The sequence below is a fragment of the Calliphora vicina genome, chromosome 1 (assembly GCF_958450345.1).
Source record: "Calliphora vicina chromosome 1, idCalVici1.1, whole genome shotgun sequence".
Classification (NCBI taxonomy): Eukaryota; Metazoa; Arthropoda; class Insecta; order Diptera; family Calliphoridae; genus Calliphora; species Calliphora vicina.
In genome coordinates this window covers 22,087,816-22,114,440 of record NC_088780.1, presented here as the reverse complement: position 1 = coordinate 22,114,440, position 26,625 = coordinate 22,087,816, and the positions used below count along the sequence as shown (strand labels likewise).

The following is a 26,625-nucleotide window of genomic DNA, read 5'->3' as shown; positions in this document are numbered from 1 at the left end:
CAATTCCTTTTATTTATAACAAACACAAAATCAAAGCAATCAAATTTATATTTATGCACTTTATTATTAATTGTTGAACTTACCCACAAATTGACTTGGATTTGGCGCTGGGGCGCGTCGTACCACTTCTGGCCTTGAATTACCAGTAAACTCATGCCAACGATAAGTGCTCCTATACTCCGAATGGAGCTGCTGAAAACAAACAAAATAGATGTTAGAATAAGAAAAAATACACAAGAAATATTATGAATTTGAAGTAAGATTTTTTGTTTTTTTACTATTTTTTGTTTAATTTTTCTAGAGTTTTACATAAATTATGAAATTTTTTATGTTTTCTGTTGGATTTTCATTGTTTGAATTTGTAAAGATTTCTTGTTATTGTTGCTGCTGCTATTTTTATTAGCAGCAAATCTTGGTAATTTTAGTCGGAAGAGCAAGGTAAACATTTGATACGTATGTGCAAATACTTCCCAAATAATGATGATTATAAACTAAAGGCCATAATATGTATGTATTTAAGAGCTTTTGTGGAAAATAAAATGAGATTATACATACAATGCATATCAGTCGTTGGGTTATGATAATAAAACTTTTGATATTTTGCTAAATTTTTTGGAATAAAGTTTTTTCTATTGTGGCTGAAAACTATTATTAATTGAAGATTTTGGTTATTAAGAGGTTGTGTTATATGTTTTGCAACAAATATACATATTTAAATAGTTTAAGGAGAATATTTCAAATATCAATTCTGATTTTTACGATTAATATCATTGTAGAGAGACTGTTCACTAGTAAAGTGAAGGAATTAACATAAGTTTTAAATCCCTTAAATAAATACAAAAACCTTCACAATCCGTATTAATTATCTAAATTCAAAATGCTTTCCCTTCATCAACTTGTATGTTCAAACGAATCATTTGTATCTTTGTTCGTAACACTTTAATAACAAAATCTGTTCCCCTAATTATTACATAAAGTACTTTTCTTATTAATTCTCCCCTTTTTCCAATTTAAAGTTCTTCCGCTAAAACAAAAGATCTTATTTCCAGCAAATTTAACATTTACTGAAATAGTGTTTGCTTTTCTATTTATTTTCCCAGCTAAAAATATAAATGAAAATACTTGCAGAATTCACCTTGAACTTGATAAGGCAAAAATATATTAATAAATTAAAAAAAATAACGCCTAAACCAAGAGAAGTAACAGGCAGTTGTTACTTACGGTAGAATATCATAAATTCATTAGTTTTGTACCACCTTCACTTTTTCTACCTGCCAGCTTTATAAATTATGTGTGTGTTTTTATATTAAAATAAAACCTAAATAAAGTGAACAACAGTATCATAATTTATGTATAATGATTACGAAATAAATAAGAAATGTGGAAAGTATAGGGAAGTTAAAACGAATTCAAAAGGAGCTACATATTAAACAAGCTTTACCGATTTTCAACAACACATTCCTAAAATCTATACTTAAAATTCACACAGACAGTCAGAATTCCAAACAATACTATATAGTAACATGTAAAAGGGAGATATGCTAGCAACCAAGGAAAAAACAGTAGAACTCTCTATATAACAGTCAACTCAATGAATGGTTCGAAGTCAAAACATCTAAAATGTCCTTGATCCCATTGCCGCTAAAAATTAAATTTACTCCTACAGACTGTCATGTTTTGCTAATAGGGCATCATACTGTCATGCACGACCGATTTTTGTTTTTCATTAATTTTTCTATAAAAACCCACTGTCTTACGCAAAAAATATTTCAGCAGTACCACAAATCAAACTACAGCCACAAAATTTCATAAATTTCAAACAATATTAGTTATACAGACTTGCGTGTTTGATGCAGCTTATGGTTTTTTATGGTGGTTTATTTAATAAAAAAAAAAAACTAATCATTACTTTAGTTTAGCACATTTCACCTAAATGATTGCGTTAATATGTACATCTAATATAACAATTACTTGTATGATATAATAACAAGTATTTATGACTTTGATGGAAAGTAGAAAAAAGAAAATTTTATTCGAAATTAGTAAACAACAAACATCAATTAAAAAAATTATAAAATTTCATGAAGATAACGTTTATAAATAGCTTTTAAAAACAAATTTTGTTTACCAAGTGCAAGAGATATATTAGATATATTTAACAAAATGTTTCGTAGATAAAATGCATTAACAATTTGTAAAGTAAACATTTTAATTATTTTTATATTAGGTTGAATCGCGCTCATTTAATGACAAAACATACAATTTGATAAAAATTGTCTACAGTCTCAACAATGTTTTTAAACAAATATGAACACAGACTCAACAAAGAAGATAACATAGCGCATCAAATTACAAACTCTGGACAAATTTTCTATAGAAAACTTTATCACAGTCTGATCTGAATTTTCTACTTTCTATAGAAAACTTAACCACAGTCAGAGCAAATTTTGTACAATTAATTTGATCACAGTCTGGCCAAAATTCTTTAGAAAACTTGTTCACAGTCTTGCCAAATTTTCTAAAGAAAACTTTTTCAGAGTCTGAGCAAATTTTCTAAAGAAAACTTATTCACAGTCGGAGCAAATTTTCTAAAGAAAACTTGTTCACAGTCTGGCGAAATTTTCTAGAGAAAACTTGTTCACAGTCTGACCAAATTTTCTAGAGAAAACTTGTTCACAGTCTGAACAAAATTTTCTATAAAAACTTGGCCAGAATTTTCTATAGAAAAGCTGATCACAGTCTGATAAAATCTTCCATCACATTTGGAACAAATTTTCTATAGAAAACTTGTTCACATTTGGAACAAATTTTCTATAGAAAACTTGTTCACATTTGGAACAAATTTTCTATAGAAAACTTGTTCACATTTGGAACAAATTTTCTATAGAAAACTTGTTCACATTTGGAACAAATTTTCTATAGAAAACTTGTTCACATTTGGAACAAATTTTCTATAGAAAACTTGTTCACATTTGGAACAAATTTTCTATAGAAAACTTGTTCACATTTGGAACAAATTTTCTATAGAAAACTTGTTCACATTTGGAACAAATTTTCTATAGAAAACTTGTTCACATTTGGAACAAATTTTCTATAGAAAACTTGTTCACATTTGGAACAAATTTTCTATAGAAAACTTGTTCACATTTGGAACAAATTTTCTATAGAAAACTTGTTCACATTTGGAACAAATTTTCTATAGAAAACTTGTTCACATTTGGAACAAATTTTCTATAGAAAACTTGTTCACATTTGGAACAAATTTTCTATAGAAAACTTGTTCACATTTGGAACAAATTTTCTATAGAAAACTTGTTCACATTTGGAACAAATTTTCTATAGAAAACTTGTTCACATTTGGAACAAATTTTCTATAGAAAACTTGTTCACATTTGGAACAAATTTTCTATAGAAAACTTGTTCACATTTGGAACAAATTTTCTATAGAAAACTTGTTCACATTTGGAACAAATTTTCTATAGAAAACTTGTTCACATTTGGAACAAATTTTCTATAGAAAACTTGTTCACATTTGGAACAAATTTTCTATAGAAAACTTGTTCACATTTGGAACAAATTTTCTATAGAAAACTTGTTCACATTTGGAACAAATTTTCTATAGAAAACTTGTTCACATTTGGAACAAATTTTCTATAGAAAACTTGTTCACATTTGGAACAAATTTTCTATAGAAAACTTGTTCACATTTGGAACAAATTTTCTATAGAAAACTTGTTCACATTTGGAACAAATTTTCTATAGAAAACTTGTTCACATTTGGAACAAATTTTCTATAGAAAACTTGTTCACATTTGGAACAAATTTTCTATAGAAAACTTGTTCACAATTGGAACAAATTTTCTATAGAAAACTTGTTCACATTTGGAACAAATTTTCTATAGAAAACTTGTTCACATTTGGAACAAATTTTCTATAGAAAACATGTTCACATTTGGAACAAATTTTCTATAGAAAACTTGTTCACATTTGGAACAAATTTTCTGTAGAAAACTTGTTCACATAGAAAACTTGTTCACATTTGGAACAAATTTTCTATAGAAAACTTGTTCACATTTGGAACAAATTTTCTATAGAAAACTTGTTCACATTTGGAACAAATTTTCTATAGAAAACTTGTTCACATTTGGAACAAATTTTCTATAGAAAACTTGTGCACATTTGGAACAAATTTTCTATAGAAAACTTGTTCACATTTGGAACAAATTTTCTATAGAAAACTTGTTCACATTTGAAACAAATTTTCGATGGAAAACTTGTTCACAGTTGGAACAAATTTTCTATCAAAAACTTGTTCACATTTGGAACAAATTTTCTATCAAAAACTTGTTCACATTTGGAAAAAATTTTCTATCGAACACTTGCTCACATTTGGAAAAAATTTTCTATGGAAAACTTGTTCACATTTGGAACAAATTATCTATAGAAAACTTGTTCACATTTGGAACAAATTATCTATAGAAAACTTGTTCACATTTGGAACAAATTTTCTGTAGAAAACTTGTTCAGATTTGAAACATATTTTCTATAGAAAACTTGTTCACATTTGAAACATATTTTCTATAGAAAACTTGTTCACTTTTGAAACATATTTTCTATAGAAAACTTGTTTCTGGATCACATTACTTAAAAAAAAATTGGTCACATAGTTTTTTTATCAAAAATTTTTTGACTGTTGGCTGGCCACTATTTTTTTATAGAAAGTAGGGTTATTGTCTGGCTTGCTCATCTATTAAAAAAAACTTCTCACTTTCTGGTCAACTTTTATATAAAAAAACGTTGCCACAGCCTGAACACTTGAAAAGAAGTTTCAGTGTCTGATAAACTTTTCCACAGAAAATTTGTCGTTAATTGCTATAAAATAGAAACATAATAGTAGAATTTAAGCACTTATGTCTAGTATTTACTCGTTAAAGAATAATAGTCACATTGATAAGATTTTTTTCCTAAACAAGTAGTAATACATCAAAATAGCTGGCCATTAAAAACTATAAGAAAAGATAGAAAATACTTCTATTATACTCAAGTCATTACTTAACAAGACAAAAAAATGTCACCCCTTTTTACGAGAGCTTGCCAAAAAAAAATGTATTCACAAGTTTTTTTTTATTTCATAACCATTGAAATAGAAACATGCCGAAAGTTATTTATCGAACACCATCAAGAAGCGTAAAATGTGCACAAAACAAAACTTTAAACAAAAAGGAAAGAAAAGGCAACTGTCTGGATTTTTTTTTTTTTTTTGTTGAATGTTAAAGGTTTGCCAATACAAATACATAGTGTTTAAAAAAACAACAATATATACAGTTCACTTGTCAGTGTATTTACAAACCCCCCCAAAAAAACCTGTTACAACATTTTTATATCTTCAGACATGACCAAGAGATATTGTGTATTAGTTTTACCCTTTTGATTTCGTAAAGCAAAAAAAAAACTTGACCAACCAAGTTTTTCGTAGAAATGAAATAGAACAAAAATGGTAAAGATTTGCCACAATAAAATGTCAAGTGCAAAAAAGTCTTTACTTATTTATGTGATGTCGATTGTGTATGTGGTATTGTCCAGTTTGTTACGTTTAAGTCCTCTAGACGTATGATTAATATTAATGTGTATCTTAGTCATATGTGACGTATGAGTAATATTGATTTTTTCTTTTTTCAACAAAATTCTGTTTTGTGAGAGAATTGTAACCATAATGAAAGCAGGCAATTTGTATAGAAACTTAACACTATTACACAATAAGTAAATGGCTAAAGTAAAATATTCTATCATCAGGTTTATTATATTTGTTTTGAATTTATTTTTTTCTTTTTCTGCTTGTCATTTAATAGCATTCAAATAGGTCATAGTCATTATAAAATTCTTGTAAAACTAAAACAATTATTAGTGTTCAGGTCTGTCGAATAGGGGGGGATGAGATTTTATTTTAAAATAATAAGGATTCAAACTAAGGAAGTTTATTATTTACAATATAAAGCCGCAAACCAATACAATCTATTTTAAAGTACTATTTTGTTAATAACAAATAAGGCAGGTCTTCAATAAACAAATTTTGTTATTATTTTTTACAAAAAATATTTTAAAAAAATCATAAAATCAAAATCTAAAAGTACTCATCCAAAATTGATATAATTTTAGTAAATCTTCACTGCTCTGAAATTTAGTTTAACAAACAAAAAGGATTTCAAATAAACCGATTTTACATACCAAAGGGCGACATTGTTAAAACGTAACTCATCATTATTGCATGTTCGCAAGTAATTTAATAATTTTCCACCAACAAAAAAATACCGTTTAAAGTAAAGATTATTTAAAACAAAAGTATTTAACAAAATACTTTCAGTGCAATAAAACAAGAAAATAAGCACTACAAACACTTAAAACCCTGTACAATCACTTGCATTATATTGTCATCTAGTATAAAAAAAACTCGTGTCTATACTAAAAAGTACTTGAGATTTTCATATTCATATTATGGACTAATACAAAAACTCAAACACTGACATACATATATATTAGGGTGGCTTTAATATTGGAATTATTAGTATTTATTAACCCACTAACCGTCAACCTTTAAAAAGCTGAAAAATAGAAGTCGAATAATTTTTTTATGGTAATTATGACCCAATAAACTCAAACCTGCCATCAGAAACTAATTTTCATATTAAGTTTAGGAACCAGGTGCCAAAAGATGAACAGTGCCTCAGGGCATTGTTGCCGGTCTAGGTGTAAAAAACAATAATTATGATACGATTTTGTTGAAAAACTAATGAAAAAGAACTAATAAAAATTAATTAGAATAGATCGGGCGACTAAAGTTTCGAGTTTTGGCTAACAGTATCAATATTTTCCAAAAATTTAAATATGATTTTGAAAAAATATCCATAACAAAATTGTTTTTGTATTTTATTCATCCAAAGATGATAAAACATAAAAAAATTCCTAACATTATAACTTGACCCCAAAACAATATAGAAATTTTATATATCGTACGTGACATTTGTAACCCTATAGAGTGGAATAGATTTGGCAAAAATCGGAGTATCTTAAAAATAATTTGGTCTTTATTTGGAGAATTTTTCAAACAAAACCAGAGGTCCGCATTAATTAATTCAAGTTGAACTTAATTCAGAATAAAAAAAGTCAGCCATTTATTACATAAATTCTTTCTACGCTAAAAGTCATTAAAAATCCTAAAATTATAAAACAAAGAGCACCCTAATATACGTATGTACAAAAACTAGTTATTTTCCATATTCGTATTGGAATTTATACTCATATTGTAATTAACATTGTCCTTCATGACCATTTTATTCTAATATACAATAATACCTCTGTAGAAAACCCATACACATACCAATGTCAATTTATCTGTGTTTTCACTATTTGTATATGTGTATTAGCAATCAGGCAATGATTTTACAAATGTATTACAACCAATAATAGATATAACGAACAAAAAAATTGGAAAATATTAAAAATAGAGCACAATATAATGTGTATAACAATAAATTTATTGATATTTATTATTAATATTCTTTTTATATATTTGTTTTCTAAAAAAAACAGTGATTTCCCAACCTTCTCTAATCAAAAGAATATTAAAATAACAAACGCTTTTTGATTTTAATAAAAATAAACAAAAGTTTTAGCTTTAATAAGGCAGCCATAACTTTTTTTAATCAGACTATTTATAGAAGACCAATATGGTGAAGAAATAAATGTTTATATAAAAAACTTATTCAGTAGTCTCTTAAAAATTTTCTATGGAAAACTTGATCATATTCTGAGAAAATTTTCTATAGAAAACTTGATCACATTATGAGCAAATTTTCTATAGAAAACTTGATCATATTCTGAGCAAATTTTCTATAGAAAACTTGATCACATTCTGAGCAAATTTTCTATAGAAAACTTGATCACATTCTGAACAAATTTTCTATAGAAAACTTGTTCACAGTTGGAACAAATTTTCTATAGAAAACTTGTTCACAGTTGGAACAAATTTTCTATAGAAAACTTGTTCACAGTTGGAACAAATTTTCTATAGAAAACTTGTTCACAGTTGGAACAAATTTTCTATAGAAAACTTGTTCACAGTTGGAACAAATTTTCTATAGAAAACTTGTTCACAGTTGGAACAAATTTTCTATAGAAAACTTGTTCACAGTTGGAACAAATTTTCTATAGAAAACTTGTTCACAGTTGGAACAAATTTTCTATAGAAAACTTGTTCACAGTTGGAACAAATTTTCTATAGAAAACTTGTTCACAGTTGGAACAAATTTTCTATAGAAAACTTGTTCACAGTTGGAACAAATTTTCTATAGAAAACTTGTTCACAGTTGGAACAAATTTTCTATAGAAAACTTGTTCACAGTTGGAACAAATTTTCTATAGAAAACTTGTTCACAGTTGGAACAAATTTTCTATAGAAAACTTGTTCACAGTTGGAACAAATTTTCTATAGAAAACTTGTTCACAGTTGGAACAAATTTTCTATAGAAAACTTGTTCACAGTTGGAACAAATTTTCTATAGAAAACTTGTTCACAGTTGGAACAAATTTTCTATAGAAAACTTGTTCACAGTTGGAACAAATTTTCTATAGAAAACTTGTTCACAGTTGGAACAAATTTTCTATAGAAAACTTGTTCACAGTTGGAACAAATTTTCTATAGAAAACTTGTTCACAGTTGGATCAAATTTTCTATAGAAAACTTGTTCACAGTTGGATCAAATTTTCTATAGAAAACTTGTTCACAGTTGGAAAAAATTTTCTATAGAAAACTTTTCCATAGAAACTTGGCTAAAATCTGACCAAATTTCCCATTGGAAACTTGGTCATATTGTGGAACAACTTTTTTATTAGTGGATAATATATAAGTCATAGGTTCTTGAATTGTCCTAGAAATAAATATTTTTCAGAAATTTATCAAGGATTAAAAGTGATATATGTTTTCAGGATGATGACCCACTACTTAATAGGTCAAGGTTATTCTGTTGGGTAGTAGAACCCTTATTGGGTTTGACAGCTGAGTCATATTAAGGAAAACTGAACAAACTATTTAATGAGAAGTGAAAACGTTTTAATTCTATCTAAAATTATTAGATCCCTTAAATTTAGTCGTTCGTCCAATTTAATAGTTTAAGGTGTTGAACATGTTATTGGGTTATGGGGGATTTTTTAAAGTTTATAATATTGTTAATTGTTAGCTATGGTCTTTTCCGATCTCTCTGTCAACACATGTATTCCAATCCATAATAACTATTAATTTTTTGAAGCCAAGTATGAATCAAGCCAATATCGAATACTCTGTTCGATACTGAAGTGTATCCCAGAGAGAGCGTTCTGCTTCGATCGAAAGAAATGGTAGTGGGACGGGACAAGACGTGACCTATAAAGCTGGTGAGGCAAAACTTCCCAACCTCTTTTTTCTAAATATTTTTTAACAGGTAATGCAACATGTAGCCGAGTTTAATGTCTGGCCTCATATTCTGAATATTTTTATACCAATATTTACTTCAAACGAATCAGTTGTATTCGGTACAGGTTCCCTGTGATTGTCCGGCTAGATTTCATCCGCACATAAAGACTCTTTTGATCCCACCAAATACAGAGCATTAATGATTCGTTGCAAAAATTATTTTCTTTCATATCGTTCAAGCAGCATTTCGGTCATGCAAATCGTCTTTCAAGGTCTCTCGTCTTCAATTCGTATGGTACATAATTTCAAACAAAGTGCCACTATTTTTTCCCCATTTAATGTATTTTTTTAGTACAACACATTACTCTAAATGTTCAATAATATATATGAATTTTTGTATTTTATTTTGATTTAAAGTTATTGCCACTAATTTAAATTTTATTTCATATTTAATTTAGTTACAACCACTGCAGTGCAATTAAGCTACATTTAGAATTTAAAATACCCCAGAGTTGAGGTCATGAAAAAGAAATGGCCAATAAAAAAACACAGCATGGGGGGAGTAAATCCTTTAGAATAGTAATCATGCACATACGTGTATGCATGAATTTAAGTTTTTGTACAACTTTTGGCCAATATTTCATTTTATTAGCCACTATGGTCCAATAATTGTTTTTTTGCCGTTGAAAAGCTTTGTTTTTAGTTCATAAAACTTTCAGTTTTTTATCTATTCATTTTGCAAATTTATTATTTTATAACGCAGTGTAGATATTGTCAAATGACATATTGCGTTGGCAGCATTGAGTGACATCACATTTTCATATTTTGGTTGTTTTTATCAAATGCTGGGTTTAAGCCAAAATTTTTATTTTAAAATTTATTTAATTGTTAAGCTATAAATATTCTTAAACTTAAAAAAATAAATGGCAAAAAATCAATGTCAAATATTTTAATATAGATACAAGACCAAAAAAACACCAAATCTTAAGGACGTTTAAAAACAGCCAACAACTGATTCAACAGCCTTCAACAAAATATTTTAAATCACAGAGATTTTCTCTTAAATTACAAGGTTTCAATATAAAATTTTTTATATAAATATAAAAAATATCTTTCTACTTATAGTAATGTATTTGTTTTTATAATCTACTCGGCGTTTTAATTTCATCACATATTACTTACACTCAACATATAAAAAATTGTATTTCGCCTCCCCTTGTATTTATTTAAATACATGTATGTACAAATATGTTAAAGTATGCTGCCTATTTTCATTTTCCACTTACTGCTTAATATTTTCCGCTAGCAAGTTTGTTTAATCCAAAAATAAAACGAAAACTGAAAAATATATACAAGCATACTTATACTTATGTTAAAAGTTTATTGCACTTATTTTCAACAGCTTAAAATACACAGAACAATGACTGTTAAAACAGCATTCCATATTATAATGAAATTATAAACTTCCTGCAGCAAAAGTGTATAAATTGCGGCATGAGTGCCAGCTTTGGATAGTAATGAAATTTAAATGCATTACTAGAAGATAGATTTAATAATTTTTACTGCACTATAATTTTTGTGACTATTAAAAGTACCACGATTGCTTTAAGTTTGGGACTATTAAAAGAACCACGATTGCTTTAAATTTGGGACTATTAAAAGAACCAGGATTGCTTTAAGTTTGGGACTATTAAAAGAACCACGATTGCTTTAAATTTGGGACTATTAAAAGAACCAGGATTGCTTTAAATTTTGGACTATTAAAAGTACCACGATTGCTTTAAGTTTGGGACTATTAAAAGAACCACGATTGCTTTAAATTTGGGACTATTAAAAGAACCAGGATTGCTTTAAATTTAGGACTATTAAAAGAACCAGGATTGCTTAAAATGTGGGACTATTAAAAGAACCAGGATTGCTTTAAATTTTGGACTATTAAAAGAACCAGGATTGCTTAAAATTTGGGACTATTAAAAGAACCACGATTGCTTTAAATTTGGGACTATTAAAAGAACCACGATTGCTTTAAATTTAGGACTATTAAAAGAACCACGATTGCTTTAAATTTGAGACTATTAGAAAAACCACGATAGCTTTAAATTGGGACTATTAAAAGAACCACGATTGCTTTAAATTTGGGACTATTAAACGAACTGCGATTGCTTTAAATTTGGGTCTATTAAAAGAACCACGATTGCTTTAAATTTGGGACTATTAAACAAACCACGATTGCTTTAAAATGGGTCTATTAAAAGAACCACGATTGCTTTAAATTTGGGACTATTAAAAGAACCACGATTGCTTTAAATTTGGGACTATTAAAAGAACCACGATTGCTTTAAATTTGGGTCTATTAAAAGAACCACGATTGCTTTAAATTTGGGACTATTAAAAGAACCACGATTGCTTTAGATTTGGGACTATTAGAAAATCCACGATTGCTTTAAATTTGGAACTATTAAAAGAACCAGTATTGCTTTAAATTTTGGACTATTAAAAGAACCACGATTGCTTTAAATTTGGGACTATTAAAAGAACCATGATTGCTTTCAAAAGAACTTCAGAACTAGCACTATAAAATTAGTGAAGATAAATAAATCTCAAATTTTCAATTAAATCCAAATTCTACCAAAAACAAATCGATTATCTCGCAATATATTGTACTAATATTAGTAAGAATTACATGCTTTAAAATTTATATATAATAAACACACAAATAAATATTTTTTTTCTCAAAAAATTTACATATCAAAACATTTACTTATTACCCCCCGCCCCTCCTAAATAAGGAACCTACCTACCTATCGTTTTCTTCCTTAACAATCAGTACTTTAAATGCAGTTTATAAACAAAAACACCAGAGCAAAAAATACTAATAAATAAAACACACTAACAACAACAACATGATATCAGTTCATTGAAATGCATAAATAACCCATTAAGGGCACACAGGAAACATAAATATTTATCTCTACCACATGCATGTCAGAAGGAAGAGTGTTGCAGTTGGCATTTAAGTAAAAAAAAACAGCAAGTCAACAAAATGTTGATCTATATATTTTTGCCAAACGCAAAATGTTGATAGTTTGCCAGAATTTTTTTTTTAATTTCTTTAACGATTTTAGGACAACATTTGGAAGAGCAAAGAAAAATGCGTAAACTTGTTTAAATGGTTTATCAGTTTGTTGTTTTTAATTAAAGGAATTCCTAAGAATTGTATTTTAATAAAATTGTAATCCTTTTTTTATGTTTAAAAAAAAGTAAACAATTTTCCAAGAATTTCATTTTAATAGAAATTTTAATTATACAAACCACAAATTGAAAGTTTATGTAAATGTGTAAGCAAATTTTAAAACAATATTTTAATACTTTAATTAATTAATTTGTTATTTGAACTTTTGTTTCAAAATTTATAACATTATTAGCAAATTAAGTTATGTTAACTAAATAGGCTTAAGCTTTACATTACCACCAAGGCGTATGATTATTATTAATTCGCTGAAGCCAACGTAACGTATGATTATTATTAATGTGCTGTTTGTATGTGACGTATGATTATTACTTTTTTAGTTTTTATGACTAATGACTATAAATAGGGATTTTATAGAGAATAAACACATATGTTTAATGTAAAGTATGAGCATAGGCTATCAAATTCAGCAAATAATCTATACGAGTGTTACTATATGTGCATTGGGAAATTGTGCAGGATATCTCTGAATCTAGGGGTATAAAAAGAACCAAGATTATTTTAAATTTGGGAGTATTATCAAAACCGCAATTTCTTTAATTTTGGGAGTATTAAAAGAACCACTATTGGTTTAAATTAAGAGTATTAAAAGAACAAATTTTGGGAGTATTAAAAGAACCATGATTGCTTTAAATTTGTGACCAATAAAAGAACCACGATTTTTTTTAATTTGGGAGTATTAAAAGAACCACGATTGCTTTAAATTTGTGACCAATAAAAGAACCACGATTTTTTTTAATTTGGGAGTATTTAAAGAACCACGATTGCTTTAAATTTGGGAGTATTAAAATATCTAATTTTGAGAGTATTAAAAGAACCGCGATTGCTTTAAATTTGGGAGTATTAAAATATCTAATTTTGGGAGTATTAAAAGAACCACGATTGCTTTAAATCTGGGAGTATTAAAATATCTAATTTTGGGAGTATTAAAAGAACCACGATTGCTTTAAATTTTGGAGTATTAAAGGAACTAATTTTGGGAGTATCCAAATAACCACGATTGCTCTAAATTTGGGAGTGTTAAAAGAACCACGATTGCTTTAAATTTGGGAGTATTAAAAGAACTAATTTTGGGAGTATCCAAATAACCACGATTGCTCTAAATTTGGGAATATTAAAAGAACCACGATTGCCTTAAATTTGGGAGAATTATAAGAACCACGATTGATTTAAATTTTGGAGTATTAAAAGAACTAATTTTGGGAGTGTCCAAATAACCACGACTGCTTCAAATTTGGGAGAATTAAAAGGACCACGATTGCTTTAAATTTGGGAGAATTAAAAGGACCACGATTGCCTTAAATTTGGGAGAATTATAAGAACCACGATTGATTTAAATTTGGGAGTATTAAAAGAACTAATTTTGGGAGTGTCCAAATAACCACGACTGCTTCAAATTTGGGAGAATTAAAAGGACCACGATTGCCCTAAATTTGGGAGTATTAATGTACCACGATTGCCTTAAATTTGGGAGTATTAAAAGAACCACGATTGCTTTAAATTTGGGAGTATTAAAAGAACCATGATTGCTTTAAATTTGGAAGTATTAAACGAACCACTATTGCGTTAAATTTGGGAGTATTAAACGAACCACGATTGCTTTAAATTTGGGAGTATTCGCTATAAATTTAAATAATCATGATTGCGAAACTTTAGTGTTTTTATCAATTATTATATCCCTGAAAGCCAGACAACTACCTGCAAAATTTCATAAAATTATTGAATGCACATATTTTTAATTTTCCTGACACATCATATAAAAGAAACAAAGGTGTAAAATTTCCAGTTGGTTGCGCGTTTATGAAATTTACCAAAAACAAAACACATCTGTCTTCCTTTTTCCTTTTAAATACAATATAATCAAATGAATAAACTTTAAACACTTTTTCAACATTATACATTTTGTCATTTTCAATGAACCGAAACAACAGAATCGTATTGCACAGATGTACCAGACTTATTCATAAATAATTCTGTTTAACATTTTTATGAAATAATACATATAGAAATAGTTACAAATAATATTACTCAAGCATACATATAGGCATTTATGCCATGGAGTAAATATATTAAGCTTTTTACTCCTCCCAGACATTTAATAAAAATTTCGTTTTTTTTTTGTATTTCGAGTTCAAGAGACTCACAATTGAATAAAATATTTTATAGTGTATAAACCATGTATCTGTAGATATAAGAGGATTACGAGTTTTTGTTTAAGTTATGCAGACTTACTGTATGTATAAATAAAATATATTAAATTCTAATAAACCAGTATACGAATTTTTGTGTATAGTTTTTTTTTTCTTGAATATAAGCAGTAGTTTACTTGCCAGGATTCTGCTTTTTTGGAATTTTCTTGGTTTTTTTTTCTTGTAAATGAAAGAAGGAAAACAATAAAAGTTTCAGTATTATGAAATACGTAGGGATAATAAAAAAATTGTCTGTCAGCTATTTTTTGTTGATGCCAGCTGGTACACTACCATAAGGAAGATGGTAATTTAAGTTCTTTAATTGGTTTGGTTTTTTTATTTCAACAGTGTGAGCAAGTAGGTTATGGAGTTAATGAAGTAAAACCAATTTACTGATTAACAAAAATTACTAAACTTATTTTTATTGATATAATTTTTTTAAATTTCAGTCACAAAAGTAGATATTTATATAAAACCCTCTTTTGTTTTTATGAGAGAAATAGGTTATAAATACATCAAAAAGGCGTTGCAGTATATTTAGTTGCCAAAAAAGAAAAAGAACATTTCAACTTATTGAATTTATAGATGCAATGACCTTGCAGCTTTTTTAAATTTAATAATAATTTTAGATTTTTTTATGAATTTAAGTTTTATTAATATTTCTTTCCTTTAACATATGTTTCTCTTCCAGTTTCCCAATTCCTTTTTTTAAATTTCAAAATTCCTTAGTACAGTGCTGTATAATCAGCTACCATCCAATAAAATTTTATTTTATAAAACTTCTTTTTTTGTTGCGTTGTTGCTTGGCTCCTCTTGCCTGTCACTCCACCAGCACTCTTGCAACATTCATCATTTAATTGCATTTCCTTATCACTTCAACTTATTCACACAGACGTTTTAGCCTTAAATTTAATAATAATTTTAGATTTTTTTATGAATTTAAGTTTTATTAATATTTCTTTCCTTTAACATATGTTTCTCTTCCAGTTTCCCAATTCTTTTTTTTATAATTTCAAAATTCCTTAGTACAGTGCTGTATAATCAGCTACCATCCAATAAAATTTTATTTTATAAAACTTCTTTTTTTGTTGCGTTGTTGTTTGTCTCCTCTTGGCTGTCACTCCACCAGCACTCTTGCAACATTCATCATTTAATTGCATTTCCTTATCACTTCAACTTATTCACACAGACGTTTTAGCCTTAAGCCTAAACTTTAACCATTCAACTGTAATCATCATTATCATCATCTGGAGCAGTTGCATGACACCAAGTGTTTTGTTGCAAAGTAATAATATAAAGGGTGTTATAAAAAAAATATATATTTAGAAAATTAAAAAAATATTACTATTTAACTGTTGAAAGAATAACGTTATACCGTTTTTCAGAATACTTGAAGAAATTTATTTTCAAGCTTATAGAAATATTGAAGAAAAATATTTCAGATAAACAAATCCAATGTAGTGTTAAACAGAGATGTAGTTTTTGGTAATTTTTATATGTATTAAGATCTCCAAACTAAAACACGAAAACTTTGAAATTTCTGTTTTGGACAACGACGAATCCTTTTCATATCGGTTCATGATTTCAACATATTTGCATTCTGTCAGAATTGCGCTTGAATTTGGCACATAGTTCATGATTATATTTTCAAATAGGCTTGCAATTGGTTCCATACTCCCGAAATAAATATCAAGATAGAATTCAACAAGTACAAGTTTCATAAAAAATATATTACTTGACCAGTTCAGATTCCAGATATGTAAGAGTATAGCGAAGTGAAATAAGTATCACAACATTAGCTGTAGGGTATAGTAGAACATGTCCCACTATACTGTCTTACTTGTTTTTTATTATCTGCATGTATTTCGATATTTTGACATCGATTTTTTGATAGCTTTTCGCATGAGGAAAAAAAATTTTACTACCACATATCAAACAAATCATTTTTGAGGTGCCAAAATTTTAGAAAAAGTTAACAAAATGACTTTTATTTTTAAGGTTTTATTACCTACTAAAAAAACTGGAAAAATAAAAGTTCAGAAAATGATTTGTATACCCTACACCACCATAGTGGGGAGGGTATAATGCGTTTGTGCAGATGATTGTAACGCCCAAAAATATTAGTCTAACACCCACCTTAAAGTATACCGATCGACTTAGAATCACTTTCTGAGTCGATTAAACGATGTCCGTCCGTTCGTCCGTCTGGTCGGCTGGCTGGCTGGCTGTCCATGTAAACCTTGTGCGCAGAGTACAGGTCGCAATTTTGAAGATATTTCGATGAAATTTGGTACGTATTATTTTTTCGTCCCAAGGACCAAGCCTATTGAAACTGGCTGAAATCGGTCCATTATTTCACCTAGCCCCCATACAAATGTCCTCCCGAAATTGGACTTTATCGGTCATAAATGTTTAATTTATACATGTATCTCCACGAAATTCGCTCCAAATAAGTTTTATATATACAAAATGCATGTCACCAAATTTTGTTACGATAGGTCCATAATTAGTCATAGCTCCCATATAGACCCGCTTCCGAAAATCACTTTAACGTGCATAAATTGCTTAAAAATGTAGGTATACTCACAAAATTCAACATAGTGAACTTCAATATACACATAAATCACACGACCTAATTTCATGGTGATCGGTCCATAATTGGTCATAGCCCCCATATAAGGCCCACTTCCGAAAATCACTCAAAAATATAAATTATTGAAATTTTAAAAGAAAAATGTTTTTGCTCATTTAATTAGTGTAGGGTATTATATGGTCGGGCTTGACCGACCATACTTTCTTACTTGTTTTGATATGTCGTAGTGTAAATTCTTTTTCCTCATGCCAAAAGCTATCAAAAAATCCATGGCACAATATCGATTGCTGAATTGACCCACCCTAATGTATGTATTCATCATTGCTAACAAGCAAATTACACTGTCCAACAGCATTTTTGGAACAGAATAGCGATCCTATAGTTCTGAAGATAATTTGTGTAGAATAAACTTTTTACAGTGGGTCAAAGGTTTATTTTTTTTTTGGTCGCTCCCCTCGGCCAAAAAAAAATTTTGTAAGTTAATGTCTGAGCCTTTTTCGAGAAAATCAAAAAAGTGCTTTCATAAAGGATATTTAATTTAGGATTAAAATATTCGACGAAATTGTTTGTGGGAATATTTCAGTGGAGGTCACCAAAGATACCAAAGTTGTAAATACACCTCTTTACGCTTAATTAGTCCCCAATTACACTCTATGATTTTTCGCGTATAAGATTTTATTATTCTTCTTTAAACTCATTCGCGTTTACACACAAAGATTTTTATTGCAGACAGTTTGCACATTAATGTACATGTTTGTGTGTATGTAGGTATTACAAACTAAAACACAACACGAATTGCAAGTACATCAGAGTGAGTACCCCTTTCTATTCCCCTTGCCTCTCTTGCTTATAAAGTAAACTTTCAGGCGAGGAAAATCTGCATGTATAAACGGCGACTTAGCAAAATTACACGCCATCTTGGGTCTGACATTTTAAAAAAAAATCGCCAAAAATCCATTTATGATTTGAATGAGCTGAAATTTAAAATATAAACAGCTCTTAAAAAGCAATTATGCATATGTAAGTTATCTCTTTTGGTTCAAGAGATATTTAGGTTTATTTATATAATTTTTTTAATTCTGAATGATTTTTTTTGTTTGTTTTAGATATATCGGTCCTATGGAGGCTCGAAATTTTTTTTTAAAATATCAGCTATATTTGCTATAAAATTCTGAATAAAATCAAAACAACTTGCTAAAAGTTATCCTGTACTTATAAAATGTTACATGCGTTAAAAGCAGTGTTTAAAAAGCTACGATAACTAACAAATTTTTAACTGTTGCTACAACTACTGCTTCAAAAAAGTGCATGTAGCGGTTGCAGTAGCATTTGTCTTTTTTCGTTTTCTTGTTTTTTTAAAACTACTGCTACCTTCAAAATATAAAACTCTTAACAGAGCAGTAGTAATAAAACATGAATTGTAAATGGAGTAGTAGCATAAAAATACAAATCATTGCTACTGCTCTATATCGAGTTTTAATTTTTAAGGTAGCAGTAAAGTAGCAATTGATGCAGCAGTTAAGGTAGCAATAAAAGTAGTCAAAAAAAAATCTTCAGTCATAACACCAAAATTGACAGAATTAAACAGTGTGTATTGTTTTTGTTTTGAGAGAGTTTGAAAGAATTATTCGTTTTTATTCGTCTCAGATGTTCGTGTTGCTAATAGAAAGATCGTGTTTTCTGTGTGTATAACAAAACTTTTGTTTACAACACGACCAACTTACACAAATATAAATTCACAACAACAACACATAATGTACTTTTTTGGCTGAAGATTTTTATTTTTGACTTATTTTATTGCTACCTCAACTGTTGCTGCTACTTAACTGCTACTTCTTCTACTAAATCAACTGCTACTTCTATTACTACTAAATTTTAAAAGTAGCAGAGTTAGTAAAAAACTAATGACTGCTACATCAAAACTTTTTCTTTTTTAAGGTAGCAATAGAAAATAAATTACTCTGCTACTTTTAATTTTTGCTTTTATTAGTACTACTACAACTACTGCTACCAAAATGTGAAGGTAGCAGTAGTAGTAGTAATTATTGACTCCGAGTTTTTATTAATTTTTTAACTAGACTACTTGTGTCTTTTCGTTGCTACTGCTACTTGTAGTCTAGTTTTTTAAACGCTGGTTAAAAGTTGGAATGGCAATATTTTTTACATTTTCCCCCAAAAAAGTACCTATATTTTTTCTTTCGTAGAAAAAAAATTTCTTCGTGACTATATAACATTTGTATATAATCCGAAAGCATAACTTAATGCAAAGGCGTGTAGAGTAAAATCTGGCTCACTTAAGCGGACCTAGTCGCCCTCAGACCTATTCAAACTTTGACAATTTAAAAAAAAAATTTAGATTTGAGTAAAAAATTCTAAAAACGCAAAGCACCGATCCTTTAAATACATACAAAGTAATTTTACTATCACACGGTAAATAACGTCACTATTGGCACTTTTCTAAAAAAACTCAGTTTTTGAAACATATTTTTTCTGTTATAGGAATTTCAGTATTTTGATTTAAGATTGAAATTCCATTGATTTAGGAATATTTTTCTAATATCAAATTTTTCGAATTTTGTTCTAATATCTTTAACCGTTAAAATGTTACATTAATTCAAATTTTATAATATTATATTATGTTTTTTAGTTTCTAAGGTAAATTACGCCCGAAAAATTCATAAAATTATTTCATTTCACTAAACTGTTAATCTTCAAATACTAAGCTTTTCACAAATACCAACCACTTATACAAAGTGCTTATATTTATTCATCAGTAGCTTCACAAAATTGCTCCCTTTTGAAAATTTTACCTTTTTTTAATATATTCCATGCAAAATGAGTTTTGGAAAAAACGTAAAAAATACGGCCATTTTACATGTTGCAACTTTGGATGACTGTAACTTTTTATAGGGACGAGATAACTGTTAGCAAGTTGTTTTTAGTTTATTTATCTAAAAAACCAAAAAAAACTCGTGGAAAATTAAAAAAAAAATAGAACTTATCAAGGACTATTTATATTTTAATATTCAGCTCATTCGGATCATAAATGGGTTTTTGGAGAGTTTTTTAAAAAAAATTGAGACCCGAGGTGATCAACTTTGAGGGCCACGTACCCCCAGGAAGCTCCAAAATTTCATAACAATATCTGCAACATTTCTCGAGATACCAAATTATTAAAAAAAGTTTCTAAACCACTGTGAGACGTTATCAGTAAAAACATAATATGCCCATACAAATGCTAAGAGAGTAAGCAGTTATACAACAGATAACACCGTCCGACATTATACCTCCCACCACCATAGTGGGGGAGGTCGTTGCTTTTCACAACGGATTTTGTTATATTTTTTTCGAATGAAATATTAAAATAAAATATAAAAAATCAAATAATTCAAATTTAAAATATGTTTTAACACTTAAGTAGTTAAGATAGAGGATGAAATTTTGGCATGTGGTATTCAATATTTGGATCTCTAACTCAATATTTTTTTAAAACAAAATTATTGGAAATCCAAAGGATATTCAAGGATAAAAATTTGAAAAGAAATTTTTGACATCTTTTGATCCTTACAGGATAAAATAAAAATAATACGAAATATTTTACAACTCTTCTTGATCATTTGACACCAAAATTGACATAGTAGGATGATCAGAAGTATTTTAAAACATTTTTTTTTAAAATGTACTCCTCTGAAAATTTGAAGTCCTTTTAAAAGGAAACCGTATCACGAAATGAAAAACTGAAAACGCAGTTTTTCTCCATTTAATTTATTGTTTCAGAAGTATATTGTCCGGTTCGTGTCTAATATTAAGTGTCGTACGGTGTAATAAATAAGTCATTACTTCTACTTCTAATATAAGTCGTCATTGAATAGTTTTTATTAAGTAATTACAATTCATTACCATGTTCTTTCTGGGTAATTGACTAGTTTAAGATATACAATTTTAAACTGTATTTTAAATACCTGTCAGTTTACTTTGTCAACTCTATCTGCTTTGATACCGATTTTTTTCAAAAACATGATGAAGCTTTACAAATGTATTTAAATCAAAAATTAAATTTAAATGTCTGTAGATTAACTAACAGTGACATATGATATTTTGACAGTCTCAAAATGACATAAAATGTAAAAATAATCTTAATTGTTTTAAACACCCTGTTTGTATGCAACACAAATAAAGTTTTCAACAACAAATGAAAATTATATTTCCTTAGAAATGGCATAAATTTATTCAACAAATTCAAATTAAATAAAAATAAATCTTATAATGCACCATTTCCATTAAAAAAAAATTAAAAAAAAACTGGCAAAAATAATAATGATAGAATATTTTGGAAAAACAAAAAGAAATTTGCTCTTATTTTTTTTTTTTTTATTTAAATTACAAAAAAGCCAAAAAGCTTTTTATTTTCATACTTTTATATTCACATGTGATAGTAGAAATGTGTGAATTGACACCTTAAATGTAAACGTGTTAGTAAATACATATTTACATAGAAGTATAGATGTATGAGTATAAGTATAAGTACGTATACATGTATGTAATTGTCCTTTTCTATGGTTTGTACTCCTTTGCATGGATTTTATTTACATTTTTATGGTTTCTTTAAAGAGCAGAAGAAAAAAAGAACCGAATATATAGAAATTTTGTTGACAAAAATATTATACTCACTCATTTTACACCCACCCACAAAAAAAACACAAGCTTAAAGTGACAAACAAAAAATAAGGAAAGGGGTGTGCAACTAAAATGTTTATACCACACTATTTTGGTTTTTTTGTTCATTTTATATATTTTTTTGCTTTTTTGCTGTTCTTGCCATTTTTAACATATTTGTTTGTATGTTTGTGCATATTTATATATGCATGAGAATATATGAAAATATTTGTTTTTCTTTATAAAAGGAGTGTTTGAATATTGATTATACTCACAGCAATAGTTTGTGGTCACAAAGTAGTTTTTATGTAGTATATACACTAGTGTTCACCTTATATTGGACTTTTGCAGATTGGAATAATGTTTTAAGGTTGTAAATTTCATTAGATGTTTCGAGTTTTGGGTCAACATTGCTAAGTCATCACAGAAAAGTCCAACGTGACCGAAAAAAAGCATGCTCATAAACATTATATTAAAAAAATTTCTAAATTTTTATGTTTCAGAAATGGTGATTTTGTAAAGAAAGACAAAGATCGCCCAGGACAGCCAAAAAAGTTTGAAGACCAATAATTGCAGGCACTACTCCATAAAGATTGTTGCAAAACTCAACAAGAGCTTGAAAAATCCTTGGGAGCTACTCACACAGCAATTTCGAAACATCTACAGGCATCAGTATTTTTTCAAATGCAGTGAAATTGTGTACCATACGAATTGAAGCCTAAAAACCTTGAAAAAGGATTTTGCATGTCCGAACATGCATGTTTGAACGCTCTAAAAATAAATAATTTTTGCACCGAATCTTTACTTTTGATGAAAAATGGATCCATTATCATAACCTGAACCATCCGAATCGACACCAAAGCCAAAGATCCAATGCGCTAAGGTAATTCTCTTAATTTGATGAGAGCTCCTATCTATTACGAGCTGCTGAAATCTGACCAGACCATCACAGGCAACCCATACCAAACGCAACTCAAAGATGAGCAGTTCTCTTGTCTCTGGCTAAATAAATTTCAATTTGAAAGAAATTCTTGAAGAAAAATCCCATAAATTAATCTTACACATTTTGCTTTAATAAATTATGTTACAATTAGGGTTTTTAATTTCCCGACTAAAATTTTTCTCTACATACTAAAGATTGTAAAATAAGCAAACATTTCAATGAATTCAATACATTTAACTGAATAGTTAAGAGATAAAATTTATGTTGATCTCGAAAATTTACAAATTATTGGATTCAAAGGTGAATTTTTATAATACAACATCTACAAAACGCACTCATTATAAAGCTGTCATTGTTATGAAGGACTATTGCTGTGTATCCTTTCAAGGCTAAAATCAATTCTATACTTGAAAATACCAAATGGTGTGCCGCCATCAAAAGGGACCCTGGTTCTACTATTGTTTTCTGGAATAATTAGCACCGGTAAATCTTGGCATTGAAGATTATTCACTTTTATTTCTAGATCGTGCAGTTTTCCATGCGCATTTTTAAATGTTCTTTCGAAAAACACCAAATAAATAATAATTAGCGGTCTATTATTGTCGAGATATAAACGAAAAACTGTTCACTTTTTTTTAAAAAAAAATGTAGAGTTCTAACTTGTTTTCTTTGTAGTTTCATCAGTTTTTAGTTCCCGGGAATCCCGACTAAAAATCCCAGGAATCGGGTAGTAAAAATTGGTAAAATTCCCGGGAAATTTGTACCGGGAATTCCCGGGATAAAAACCCTAGTTACAATTCGCCGATTTGTTTTAATTTTTCTAGAGTTTTTATTATAGTTTTTGTCTCGTTTGGGATACTGCGTTAATATATTGGAAACAATTAATGGACAAAACCTATTTCTTGCACATACTGCTATAAAATCGTTATCGAAAAATGTAAATAAGAACAAGTAAGAGAGTTATATTCGGCTGTACCGAATCTTATATACCCTTCACCAAATTATACTTTAAAATAAAAATTTTAAATATTTTTTGGTAAACAAAATTTTTTTTTAATTTTTTAAAAAACATTTTCGAATTGTTTTTAAAAAATTTATTTTTTATTTTTTTTTATTTAGCAAAAAAACTTTTGCTAAAAAAAAATTCGGGTTAAAAAATATTTTTTCCGATTTTGACCTATTGTAGGTCCAACTTACTATGGTCTTATATACGTCGTTGCAAAGGTCTTTGAAATATCAATCATTAGATATTGTCTATATTAATGACTTAGTAATCCAGATATAGATCAAAAATAGGTCAAAAATCGAGGTTGTCCTAGTTTTTTCCTTATATCTCAGCTATTTGTGGACCGATTTTCTCGATTTTAAATAGCAACCGAGCAGGAAGTATTGATGTATGAATCGTGTATGTAAGTTATTTGGGGGCTTCGAAAAGTTGATTTTAACAGACAAACAGTTAGACGGACATGGCTTAATCGACTCCGCTATCTGTAAGGATCCAGAATATATATACTTTATAGGGTCGGAATTATATTGTGGAAATTACAAACGGAATTACTATATTTAAAATCACAAAATTTAATTTTTTAATTTTTTTAACCGAAATTTCAAAACATAAAATTTTAAATATTGTTTTCTATTCTAATAACAAATTATTGAGGACTAAAATTTAAAAAATTGTTGTTACCAAAACATCTGAAAATTTCATTTATATCTCCAAACTTATTTTTACATTTTCAAAAAATTTTTTAAGCGAAATTTTTAAAAATCGAAAATCTTATAATTAGGCGGCGGATTTATATGCAAACGCATGTTTTTTCTCTAACGTCCAAATATAATGTAGACTAATTATCTAATAAAATGGCATCGATTTGTTAGAGCATATTTTATTGATAATGCATATTTTATTATATTTAACTTCAAAATGCATATTTATATGCATATTATGCAAGTTTTTAATATTTTTTGTCGTTAATGGGCAAGATATTGTCTGGACAAAATGAATTTGTTATAGAAATAGCTTTAAATGCTATCGACTAACTTGATTCGACTTTGAGAAACTGAAATTAAATCTTCTTCATTTCTTTATTAGCAATTGAAAATTATAATTTCAAAACATTTTGCTCCAAAAAAGTTTAGAGTTATTTTTATGTATCAAAAAATCATTTCAATTTTAATTTATAAGAGATTTCGTGATCGAAAGATTTTGTAACTGCGCAGTTATACAGTTACAGCTACTGACAGTTATTTCCCGGCAGTTGTAGCTGACTACGTAACTAGTTATTTTAACATGTGCATATCCTAAGCAGAGGGTCAATTGACACTTTTGGATTTTTTAGAGACAAATGCACTACACAATTGCCGTTTAAAGTGACTAAACTATCGATTATTTAGAGACACTTCAATTATCAATTGGTTTTACGCTGGATTACATGGGAAGTATAAAGTCACCAATTGACTTCTTTCTGCATTACAAATAGCAGATACGTGTCAAATGGAGTTAGCCAACTGATCAGACATTAGTGACATTTACTGTCTCAAAGCGATACATTTACTACTTGATTAACTGCAGGGTTATTAGGAGATGAATGTTACTTTCCAGCACAATCAAAATACAAATACATGCTCTAAAGATTATTACCATCGTTTTCTCAGAAGAACAATTATAAATTTAAAGCTTTAACTATGTAACTCCTGGTTTAATGTAAAAATTCCTAACAGTTGGGAATACTTTTGTGTATTTTTTGGACATTACGCGATCCATAATGGGTAATTATTTTTTGTTCCTGCACGAAAATATAAGTGCATAATTTTTAAATTTTTAAGTCATATTTTGACTTCTTTGAAGCATATTTTAGGCGCATATTTTCCAATAATAAATGCATGAATATGCGCCCCCTACTTATAATCAATATCTGTCTGTCTGTTGAAAACATGTATGGTCCAAACGAAAGGAGCTAGATGGCTGAAATTCACAAATACTCTCTGTTGCTAAGGTTTGTTTGGCATTGAAAAGGGGCAATATCGGTTTATGATTTGACCTATTCCCCATAGAAATGTCCCCCCGAAATATTGTTTGAGCAGACATACATATTTTCATTATGCTGCAATCCTGATCAAATTTTGCACAAATTAGTTCTAAGTAATCTGAAATTATACAGCAAATTATGGCGAAAACTGGGCAACATTTGTCCCTAGTCCCCATACAAGGTCCCCCTCAGAAAATGATTTCAACATTCATAATTGTCGTATTTTGGAATCAATTTATAATGGACTATGTTTATAGTTGTTAATGCAGTGGAAATTGTATTTCAACATTTATTTGTTTAAACTTGGTTTCTAGACAATGCAGAAGAATTTTAGATATTGGAAGCATCGAAAATAGAAAAAGTGCAACATAAGGGCCGCCCTAATAAACACATTTATATGTGTTTATGTATTAGTATTGCATGAAAGTGATAGATGTGTGTAGTAGTTGTTGTTGCTGTTTGAATTGTTTATGTACTTTGTTGTTTTTATGATTTATTCATAAATATAGTCTTTTCAAGT

General features: G+C 28.5%; 1 protein-coding gene across 8 annotated transcripts in view; it reads right to left on the bottom strand.

Moving 5' to 3' along the window:
• The window catches only part of LOC135950094 (uncharacterized), a 140,674-nt gene that overhangs the window by 56,848 nt on the left and 57,201 nt on the right, over positions 1-26,625 (bottom strand). For 4 of the 8 annotated variants that reach the window (XM_065499617.1, XM_065499610.1, XM_065499641.1 and 1 more), the window contains one exon: positions 84-192. In XM_065499617.1, coding sequence (XP_065355689.1) covers positions 84-192 — 109 coding nt within the window. The remainder of the gene's footprint in view (positions 1-83; positions 193-26,625) is intronic. The other 4 variants (XM_065499633.1, XM_065499625.1, XM_065499650.1 and 1 more) reach the window with 1 other exon arrangement.